The sequence below is a fragment of the Musa acuminata genome, chromosome BXJ2-1, assembly GCF_036884655.1.
Source record: "Musa acuminata AAA Group cultivar baxijiao chromosome BXJ2-1, Cavendish_Baxijiao_AAA, whole genome shotgun sequence".
Taxonomy (NCBI): Eukaryota; Viridiplantae; Streptophyta; class Magnoliopsida; order Zingiberales; family Musaceae; genus Musa; species Musa acuminata.
Window position 1 is genome coordinate 36,350,852 of NC_088338.1, and position 11,649 is coordinate 36,362,500.

Below are 11,649 nucleotides of genomic sequence, written 5' to 3' on the forward strand. Positions count from 1 at the left end.
GTTGTTAGTTTTGACCCAAATTTTATATAGAGAATCCTTACAATAAGCTTTACAATCCTAATAGTGTTTCTGTAGTTCATCCTCTCCGAGGTACTTTCCTGTTATACCCACTATGTGTGATGATGATATGTTATTCTTGAGCCAAGATATATGTTCTTGATGTTATTATAATCCTCTGGTTATTCTAGAGAAATTTATTGTAAACCTGTTATTAGTGGAAATTTGAGGTGGATTAGAAGATAAGTGATTAGAAGATAAAATTTGATTGAGGAAATCTAATGGGAAGGATTGGATGGTGTTATAAGAGATTTGTTTGATGGAGTCTAAGGTGTACTCCAGTAATATATGATTGGAGACCTATGATTTTGGAGACCTATGATTTTGGAAAGAAAAAGTAAACTTCACAAAAATGATATGGCATGATATAAAAATTTTTTAAGTTTAAGGATCGTAAAATTATAATGTTTAAAATTTGATGTTATTTTATATGAATAGTCAAATACTTTAAGTTTTTGAAGCGTTGGTCATCCGCCCGATGGGTCTACAGCGGGCCTAAGAAACTACACCCCTTCGGCCTAAGAAACTACACCCCTTCAAATTACCGAACTGCCCCGTGTACGTATCGTATTTCGCAGTATATGGATGGAGGACTAACCCCACCACTCGAACGGTCTGATGGCTCGGACAATGACATCACCATCATCATCACACCAGTGGTGTTCACACGAATCAGGAGCACCAGGAGACTGCGGAGAACGTGAACGAACGTTCTCGGCTCCTTGAAGCTTCCCACCACCGCCATAGGCGACCAAACCCCTTACTCCACGATAATTCAACGACTACGAGAGCCGTTGTGAGCCAGCAGATTCGAAGAACGTGAACTTCCGGCGATGACCCACTCCACGTCTACCGTGTCGCAGCCATATAAGACCAGGCAGGCCCCAACATGGGAATCATCTCTCTTTTTTTGCCTTGCAACTTTGTTTTCTCGTCGGGTCTTCATACGATGAGTTCCCGCATAGCAGGGTCAACGCTGCTCCGGCACCTCGGTCCTCGCTTCTTCTTCTCCGCTGCCGCAGCCCGTACCCCCACCGCTGGAGAGCCGGCATGCTCGTTGCTCCTCTCCGGATCCGCCTCCTTGGCACCCGCCCGGTCGCCCGCAGCCGTGCTAGTGCGCCTTTTCCCCGTACGTATGACCAGCACCACGGCGGCTCAGGCTTTCGGTGGAGAGCAGGAAGGGGAGGCAAAGCCTTCTGCCGCTTCGAGGGAGGCGACTGCCGTCCCGCCGAGCGAGCGCAAGGCCGTTGCGAGCTATTGGGGCATCCAGCCATCCAAGATCATCAAGGAGGACGGCACCCCCTGGAGGTGGTCTTGCTTCATGGTAAGCGATCCTTTTTCATCCAACCATGTTCTTTCGTTCTCCTCGTTGCTGTTTCCTATATGATCTTTAATGCTATTGCTAGTAATCTGAACGAGAATATATGTTACATCCCGCAGCCGTGGGAGACGTACAAGGCGGATACCTCGATTGATCTCAAGAAGCACCACGTCCCCGCGACGCTCCTCGACAAGCTCGCTTACTGGATGGTAAAAGCTCTCCGAGTCCCGACCGACATCTTCTTCCAGGTACGTGACGCCGCTTTTTCTCCGATAGAGTTTTCGTCTTCCCCAAGAAATAGGAAGATGCGATTTCCCTTGTATTTACAGTAAGCAATCAATTTATTATTCGGTGAGATTCCCTTTAATTCGGGTGTCAAATCACAGCGTTGGTTTGGTAGTCTTTAAAAGGTTTGTAGGAGTTTGCGGTTAACTTACTGCATGCCCAAAACAGAGGAGGTATGGGTGCCGCGCGATGATGTTGGAGACGGTGGCGGCCGTGCCGGGGATGGTGGGTGGCATGTTCCTCCACCTCCGCTCCCTCCGCCGTTTCGAACAAAGCGGCGGCTGGATCCGCGCGCTGCTGGAGGAGGCGGAGAACGAGCGGATGCACCTGATGACGTTCATGGAGGTGGCACAGCCTCGGTGGTACGAGCGCGCCCTCGTGATCGCCGTGCAGGGCGTCTTCTTCAATGCATACTTCCTCGGTTACCTCGTCTCGCCCAAGTTCGCCCACCGCGTGACGGGATACCTGGAGGAGGAGGCCATCCATTCCTACACCGAGTTCCTCAGGGACCTGGAGGCGGGTGAGATCGACAACGTCCCCGCCCCCGCTATCGCCATTGACTACTGGCGCCTCCCCGCCGATGCCACGCTGAAGGACGTCGTCATGGTTGTCCGTGCTGATGAGGCGCACCATCGTGACGTCAATCACTTCGCTTCGGTATGTTTCTGTCCTGCCTTCCACTCTCCGAAGCGTATAGATATGTGGTTAATGTTACTGAGATGCTTCTGGTTGGCGATCGCAGGACATCCATTACCGGGGGATGGAACTCAAGGATATACCTGCACCGCTAGGTTATCACTGAACTGCTGCTAGGTGTTACGTCTCTGTGTTCTGCCAGACGAGTAGAAAAACTGTTTATAAATAAATCCGACTGTGTACATGGATTTATCTTCCAGCAGAAACACTCTCTATCCTCAGCTTTTACTGAGTCATGATTATGATTCTGTGCGATGATAATTTCATGGATTAGATTTGTTTGTTTGGACTGCTCTCATAGATCTATATGGATTATGAGGCATGGGATTAAATCGTGATCATAATTATGATCTTAGATACTGGAGTCTGCGATGTTCATTTCAATCCTATTTGCTGTAATTGTGTAGCCCGCTGCAGTATTTCTAAGAAATCACATTTGACAAGGCCCACCTTGTCAAAAGCTACAAAAACAATCGCAAGAATATAGCTAAGAAACCCACATTTGACACGGCACATATTCAACGCTGTCGTTTAAGTCAACCCACACATTCTTGTAGGCCCTTTGGTAGCAAAATTGAGAGCTTCTAAAATAGCCTCTAACTCAGCTTACAAAAACAGAGCAAGCTGTAATTGATTTACACCCCGCTGCGACTAGATTTCCTGCTTATCTTTGAGAACGAAACCCAACCTTGCAACGCAATTAACACTCGAAAAAGATGCAACAGTTTCAATAGAGAAATCGAAATTACAAGAGCGGCACATGAGCTACTGTTGGATCCAATGTGCCTCTTCTCCCTTAGGCTGATTCATCACATTCATGTCCTCATTGGTTAAAATAAGCATCTTACATCGTGACTAAATTTGGGTCTTACAGTTTAGAAAATGGCAATCATCCTAATGGTGGGCAAAATCCTAACGGTTCTGAATAAACAGGGTAGACGTATCGACAGAAGGCTTCGGGCCATGGATTCGGGCATCAGGCTAAGAAGAGCGGATATTGCACCAAGGATATCGGAGTTGCGGAGTCAACTGATTGATTGGGCAATAGGCCGCAAAAAAGGACGATGCGCCGAAGAATCGGACGAAACGTCGAGGGACCAATGACATGCCGGACAACTTGATTAATGCTTAGTATTAATTGTCTAGATCGAAGTGTGTTTTACATATGCAGGATTAACTACGATAACAAAGCATGAAGCAAAATGAAGTCCCGAAGTCAAGGACACGACTTCGTTGAGAGTTCGAGAGTTCATCGGAAGTCCGGACGTTCGTTAGAAGTTCTGGCGGAACCAGCCGAGAAGTCTCAGAGCTTGCCATAGAAGCTCGTCAGAACTCGCCAAGAAGATCGTCGTGAAGTCCAGGAGCTTGCCGGGAGTCCGCCGGAATATTGCCGAGAGATTGTCGGAAGTTCGCCGGAAGATCGCCAGAAGATCACCGGAAGCTCGCCGGAAGAATAGACATAGGGACTTGTTTAGCTTAGCAAATGTCTTAGGATTTCATAGTTAGCACGTAATTAGGCTTGGATTTGGGCCTACCCAATTAGGGCCAACTAGGCCCATGTAAGAATTGTGTTGGGCCCAATAAGAGGCTCAAACAGTGCCCCAAGAAGTCTCACAATCATGGCACAGTCTTCGAGACTATGTCAGGCGGTGGTACCGTTAGTCTAGGCGGTTGTACCACCCCTGGAAGGGTGCCAGGCGGTGGTACCGTTAGTCTGGGTGGTGGTACCGCCCAGCACTACCCCCTAGGCGGTGGTACCGCCAGACCTGAGCGGTGGTATCGCCCGTTCCCGGGGAACCTGGGATGGAAAAGTTTTAGGCTCAAAGTTTGAATTAACTTGAAGCCTATAAATACCCCTCTCATCCTTGGTTAAAGCATATAAGCACAGAGAGTTTAAAAGTAAAGAATCATTGTAGAAATCTCTTGTGAGAATCCTCCTCTAGTCTAAGTATTAGAATTCTATTTAGAGAGGAGAGTGAGTGCTTGTAAGGGTTATCTCCTAAACCCGTGAAAAGGAGAAGAGGGGTGTAAAAGGTGATTGGTCTTCGCCTATTGAAGGAATGCCTCTAGTGGACGTCGGTGAGCTCGTCGAAGGAGGAAGCCGAAAGTAGATGTAGGTCACGTTGACCGAACCACTCTAAAACTGCCGAGTTCTCTGGTTTGCATTTTATTCTTGCTATTACCTTATTGCAAACCTCTTTAAGTACTTACTACCTTCAATTCTTTTCCGTACACTTTCAAGCTAACTTTACAAAACCGGTTTTATCGAAACGAAATGTTTTTGAAGACGTGATTTTACTGCTACACTAATTCACCCCCCCTCTTAGTGCCGACCCCTGATCCTAACACGTATGATTCCTCCTTTCTATCACACCATTGAGTTGAGGTGTATAAGGAGGTGTCCATTGGGATAAAATCCCATGGTCCTTGAGGTGAGTACTTAAGTAAACTCTATACTTAAGTACTCACCTCCTCGATCTGATCAAAGAGTCTTGATACTCTTTCTAGTCTAGTTCTCTACTTCATTCGTATACTCTCTGAATTTCTCAAAGGCCTCAGACTTATACTTCATTAAGTACACATATCCATACCTTGAAAAATTATCAGTAAAGGTAATAAAGTAGGAGTAACCACCAATGGCATGAGTTGACATGGGTCCACATACATCATTATGTATGAGTTCCAGTAATTCAGTGACTCTTTCTCCAGTTCCACTAAATGAAGAGTTGGTCAGTTTTCCACGAAGGCAAGGCTTGCAGGTTGCATATGACTCATAATTGAATGGGTCTAGATATCCATCCTTTAACAACTTTTGAATCCTTCCCTCATTGATGTGACCTAGCCTACAATGCCACAAGTATGCACTGTTCACCTCATCTCATTTCCTCTTAGACACACTTACATTCATGATACATGGAGTAGTGTCTAGCATAAACAAACCATTATGCAATATTTCTCTCGACAATCTTTCGGCTTTGCCAGAATATACAATAAATTACAAATGTGATCAGCAATACCGGTATCCAATACCAATGCACTATCACAAAAATCTGACAATTGGATACTGATCATGAATGTACTTAAAGCTTCTCCAAGCTTCTGTTTTGCCCTCTCTGCAAGGTACTCTTTGCAGTTCCTCTTCCAATGCCCATCTTTGCTATAGTGGAATCAATGGCCTTTGTCCTTTGTCGGGTCTTTCTTAGCAACCTTTGCTTTACCTAGTCTGCCCTTGCCCTTGCCCTTGCCATTCTTAAGGGACTTCTACTTTCCTTTTCTTTCTAGTCTCACCAATGTAGAGAACTGGCTTCTCCTTTTTGATAGTGCTCTCTACCTCCCTCAACATATTGAGGAGTTTTGGGAGAGTCACCTCAAGCTTGTTCATATTAAAATTCATTATGAACTGTGAAAAGGAATCTGGTAGGGACTGAAGCACAATGTCCACACACAAGTTATCCTCTAGGACCATTCCTAGATCTGTGAGTCTCTCTATCCACTTAATCATCTTTAGGACATGGTTCTTAACTGGTGCCCCCTTAGTCATCCTAGCATGGAAGAGGCTCTTGGATATCTCATATCGCTGAGTCCTTTCCTGTTCCTCAAATAGTTTGCAGACATGTAGGAGAATGGATCTGGCATCCATCTTTTCATGTTGTCTCTATAACTCAAGAGTCATAGAGCCCAACATGTAATACTGGGCAAGAGTGGAGTCATCAATATACTTCACGTAGTGAGCGGTCTCATCCTCGCTTGCCCCTTCCTCGGGCGTAGGCATCACTATATCAAGGACGTACATGATTTTCTCCGCTGTGAGAACAATTCTTAAGTTGTAGAGCCAATCCGTATAATTTAGACCAATGAGGCAGTCGACATCAAGTATGCCACGCAAGAGATTTGAAAGCGATATTTTCTGAAAATAAAGATGCAGCAGAAATAAATAACATGCAGATTTTACAAAAATAAATAATCAAGATATAGACTTCTATCTTAATATGCTCCCACTAATTTACTGGCAAGTCACGCGACACCCTCAGCACGTGAAACGAAAGTCTCCGACAGACTTCTAGTGGGGATTAGGATCCAATCAGCGTCTTAGTGTAACCTCGAGGGACTTGACCAATCACACTAAGCCTAAAACGTAGGCAACTCTTGCCGATCACAACTCCTTATGATTCCCATCTTGTTCGGCCTCCAAATCACCATGGTCTCGAGGGACTCGACCAACCATGATGTTCGGTTAAGTCAAACCATCGTTACATGATGAGTTTGATTCGATGATATACCCTCGAGGGACTCGACCAAGCATACCATGTCCTCAAGTTATCAGGGACATCTCTATGTCATAGACAAGATAGCGAATCACGATATAAGTGAGACTCGAGGGACTCGACCAACTCAACCTATACCGGTAATCAGTCCCTACCTATAATGATGGAAGGCTACATGGGTTAATCTAATTGCCTCGCGTTTACCAACTTAATATTATCGAGAGAGGGGCGTCTATGATTTGGTCTCCTAATATGACATGTCACATATATACATATTTAATATATATCAACATCGCATGCAAATATATATACATATCTAGTAGGTGTATAAGTAATCATATCATATGATCATGGACCACAACCTAATGTGATCAGGTCCGATCCAGTGGGCCTAATCACTCATATCAAGATCTATATGCGTAGCGGTGCATCTTTATGCCCTGTGATCATCCATCTCGTCCTCGTCGGTTCCATCGGCATCTCGACGCATCTCCATGCATCACGATCGTCCTTCTAGCGGGTCCCGCTATCACTTCCACGCTCCCGCTACGCCTCCTCGTGTGATTATAACTTAATCATAGGCACGCAGGCCCGAAAATAAATGAGAAATAAAATGGAGGCTCGCAAGCTCCAATAATAATAATCACAAGTACACACATCACATGGTCGATGATCATCCATCCATATATCATACATCACATGTATAAATCATTATTATTCAGGACTACTAGATAATAATAAAACTAATAATCAATTAAATATTTTAATTAATTAATATTTTTTGAAATCAAGGAGATGTAGAGAATTTTCTTACTTCTGAGGGGTATTTTCATAATTGGGATAAAAGGATATAACTAAAATTTCTCAAATCACAAGGGCAAAACTATCTTTTTGCCCAAAACCCTAAAACTCCCCATGCCCTACTGGTTGCGGCCATCGCCACCCTGCCGGCGGTGGCCCTGTACGGCGGGGGGGCACGGGGGCGCCGCCCCTGCCTACGGGCAGCGCTGACCCTGCAGGTGAGCGCCCCCTCGGGCGGCCGCCCCTGTGGGTGGCAATGCCCCCGCGGGTAGCGCCCCCACCTACGGGCGCCCCTGCAGGTGGCGTTGCCCCACGCAGCACCTGTAGGCGATTGTGCTCGCGGGTGCAGCGCCCGTAAGCATCGCTGTCGAGTTGTCACGGACTTAGCTGGTTTTGCCTAAGTCGTGTGGCACCCTTGCGTGTCCGTCCGCAAAGGTCAGCCTCCCCGAAGCCTCCCATTGTCCCTTAGGACCACCAAAAGAGAGAACGGGTTAGAGAGAACGCCTCAATCGGGATCCACAAGCAAACATCTCCGAAAAACACTTCATAGACCATGCAAATTACAAACAGACTTTTACAAGCTCTGAACAGTGGCACAATAAAGGGTAAAATGGTCCATTACAGACCAAAAATCTCTCGCACGTGTCCACATGACACAACCTTTATTTACAAGCCTAAAGAGGCCACCAACCCAACTAAAATGAGACTATTAAGCCTTCGACCGCCCCTTTATATGCTGTACAAGGCATGAATATGCCAAAAGACACAGACATACATAAGCATTACATCAAACACCTTGTTTAGAAGTTTGTCCGTGACATTCTCCCCCACTTATTCCTTCGACGTCCTCGTTGAAGCCTTTGTCGACACTACAACTCCTCGCCTTTACTGAGTCTTCAATCTTCTGCTCCAGCTACAATGCGCCTCTTGGATCCTTGCTGCTCTCCGCTGCTATATTTTTGAGTAGTCGAACCTTTGATCCGCTATGCTGCTTCAACTCACCAATGACTCTGACTCTAGTGTGGGGTTGGCTGAGTTGTGTTGATCCTTGTTGATTCCTGCAGATCCCCCAGATGAAGGAAAAGACCATCCTTACTACGCCAGTCTCTCAAATGCCTCATGCTGCTTGAACTGGGTGGATGCTTGTTGGAGCTTTAACGAGCATCGTCTCGTAAACTTCTGAAGTTTTGGGTCCTTCCTCCACAACATTTGCTCATTGACTCTTCTTTCACTTAGTTGTCACATCCAAGTAGGTTCACATCACTTTCGCTTTCGATTGGCATTTCGTTGGGAAATGAAGCGGGCAATCTACTCTCAGTAGCACTGATAACCGTTGGTGAGGATTTGATAACTATTGTCTTTCATTATCTTCGAAGAGTCTTTGAACTTGTGCAGAGCTCCTCTGCTGGATAGATAAGAGAATTGGGGTACTCGGTTTCGCCCATTCTCTTAAGGGTTGAGAAGGCAAAAGTTACTTGACTTCGCCCGCCTCCTCGAGGTTGTACTTCATGCATCGAGCTGGTTACTGGCCTTCGCCTGCTCTTTGCTCACACTTCTGAAGCACTTGAAGTGTTTACACTCCTTGCGTTGAGTTAGTTACTGTGATTCACCTTCTCAATGCCATTGAACTTCTGGAATGCAGGAAGTTTTCACCCCAACTTGGAGTAATTCTCTCATAGGTTTGGTCGCCTCTGGGATTATACCGTCTTCTCCATCAACCTTGCCGCCTACTCCCTGAGTAGCAAAGGTACAGCACCGCGTACTGCCTGCTTCGTTCCTTGGTTATGCACTCTTGCATGACCCGAAGTCCTTCACTTTTGGCTATCTTGATGAGAAGCACATTGACACTGGTCTTACGAAGTTCTTCAGCCTCTGCCCTTCAGCCTTGTCTCGATACTTGGAGATTGCCTCTGCATGCTCCACCTCCTCGGCCCCTTCCACGACCAAGCGCTCTCCCTCCATGAGAGCAAGGGATCAATGACTTTCACGGAAGTCCCGCCTCTGCGGTACCATGGCGCTGCCATGCCCATGGCCCTACTATCCGTCGCCTCGCATCTGCATCCCTTTTCTTCACGATCAGTAGATATGTCTCCGTGGCACTCCTCTGAGTCCACCTCCATTCTAACTGATGCTTGATTTTGGGTAGCTAAGTCCCTCTGGACTCGTCGTCGCTTCCTCGTCTCTTTCGACCCCCTGCTTCAACACCCCTGTGTTCTCCAAGCAGTCTGTTTGGTCAATGGAAAGATAGACTGCAACTCCCATGCATGGCCTCTGCCATCACGTTGTAGGGTTTGCACCGATTCTGTTCTCCTTAGCTTCCTTGGTAGCAACGTTCGCTTACTCGGCCTTGTCCTCTGACTTGCCGGGCTCCCTTAAGCGAATATGAGCTCTGGAGTAGTCCAACTCTCCAGCTGCTTCGATCATACCTCTGCATGATCAAGTTCCTCCCATGGAACTCACTGGTACTTGCATTCGAACTTTTCCCTTGGTGGAACCCAGCCCCCATATGCTGATGACCAAGGTTTTCATCCGATGCAAAATTCGATGCACGCACGGAAGACCCGCCTCTGCAGTACCATGGCCTTCACTCCTTGAATCCATAGCCCTTCTTGCCGTCGTGTTGTTCACCGAAGTGGAGCTCCCAGTAGCTCCCGATCATACCTCCATATGATCTAGTCCCTCCCGGGACTCAGTCGTGTGTATTGCATTGCCACGAACTGTTCCACCACGATCCGCTGCACCATGTCGCCTCCTGGTGACATCTCCATTGCATTCTGATCCTTGTGGAATAAACTCGAATTGTGAACCCTCCATGTGTGGCCTCTGCCAATACATCGCAGGGTCTCCTCCACCTTCGATTTTGTTCGCTCCTTTGGCAATCGACCTTCATCCACCCACTCTTGGGTCACACCTAGATGAAGCACCGCTCTAGGATAGTCCGTCGCCTAGTAGCTCCCGAAGTCCACCGATTTCACTGTAATTTGTGCACTATTGTCTGGATCCTAGGCCTCTGCCCCTACCAGCACAATCTCCGCTGCGCACCGCTTCCTTCATAGCAACTCGAATGGCAACACTGTGGCATATTCTTCAAGAGTACCCGCCTCTGCGTCCTCTTGCCCCGTGCTAAGGCCTTCTGTACCCAACTTCGCCTCCGCAAATTGAGTCGCCTTAGTTCCTCCATCAAATGCTTCTCCGAGATAAGGTGCATGTGCCCCGAAGCTCTCTTCGTCTTTGGCACCATGCAAGATGAGTCCGCTCCGTCAGAATGAAGGACCCATGGAACAACATGATCCTACTCTTGCCTCTGCAAGAGTTCATGTCCTTGACCTCTGTCTAAGGAAAGCACTGTGCCTCTGCTCCATGTTCCAACTTCTATGCTGGCTCCCTTCATGCGGCTTGAGTACTTCGCCAAGTTACACCTAAGTTGCTCCGCTCCTCGTTTTTGCATTAAGTCGATGGTGGCCCTCGTGCCCACCATTCCACGGGTCAGCCCTACCTTGAGTCCGATCTCCACATCGACTCCAAGTGTGCCTTCATTTGAGTTGCTTTGGGTCGCTCCCCCACTTGATCTCGCAATGCATCCACCAATGCATTCTCTCAAGCGAGATCATGCGACGACTCCTCGCCGCTTGCTCAGTCCATCGAGCTTCGTGGAGTTGTTGTTTGTTGAGGTACTCCTCCTCAACATGTGAGGTCCGTCTCACATGATTCTCCCTCTGGAGAGCCGGGACTTATCCCTCCTGGATAACTATCCCGTTGGAGCAACATCTCTCTTCGTTTGGGAGACCACTATCCCCTTGGACTACTCCGATCTGCTGAACAAACTATGCATTGTTCTGCCTCCTGCAAACGCACTTGCTAGATTGCGACTCCCCGTCAATACAGTCCCCGCTGCACCCCTCAAGGCCTAGCAACATGCTGAACTCGTTGCACACTTCAGCCTCCTACGGACGTATCCTTCACATGCCGAAGAGAAAGTTTCAATGCTCCATGGCGCCGAGTTTCGGTCACCTTGGGATGGCCACGAACATTCCATCGTCCGCATACAAGCCCATGCATGAGTACCAAATTCTTCGAGTTAGCAATTCCCCTCACCTTTGTGAGCTTTGCATAACTCTTTTGGTCATTGAGCAACTCATTCCACCTTGCATGGTCTCATCCTTTACCAAGTGCCTCGCTTGGCTTGAGCACCATCAAGTATGGTTGTCAACATTGAGCCGTAGC

General features: G+C 47.3%; 1 protein-coding gene across 1 annotated transcript; it reads left to right on the plus strand.

The window, feature by feature from the left end:
- Window positions 1–955: 955 nt before the first annotated feature.
- Window positions 956–2,714, plus strand: LOC104000117 (ubiquinol oxidase 1a, mitochondrial). Its single transcript, XM_009422074.3, has 4 exons — window positions 956–1,381; window positions 1,498–1,626; window positions 1,832–2,320; window positions 2,406–2,714. The coding sequence occupies exons 1-4, from the start codon at window positions 1,007–1,009 to the stop codon at window positions 2,463–2,465; spliced, it is 1,053 nt and encodes a 350-aa protein (XP_009420349.2). The 5' UTR covers window positions 956–1,006; the 3' UTR covers window positions 2,466–2,714.
- The last annotated feature ends 8,935 nt before the right edge of the window (window positions 2,715–11,649 follow it).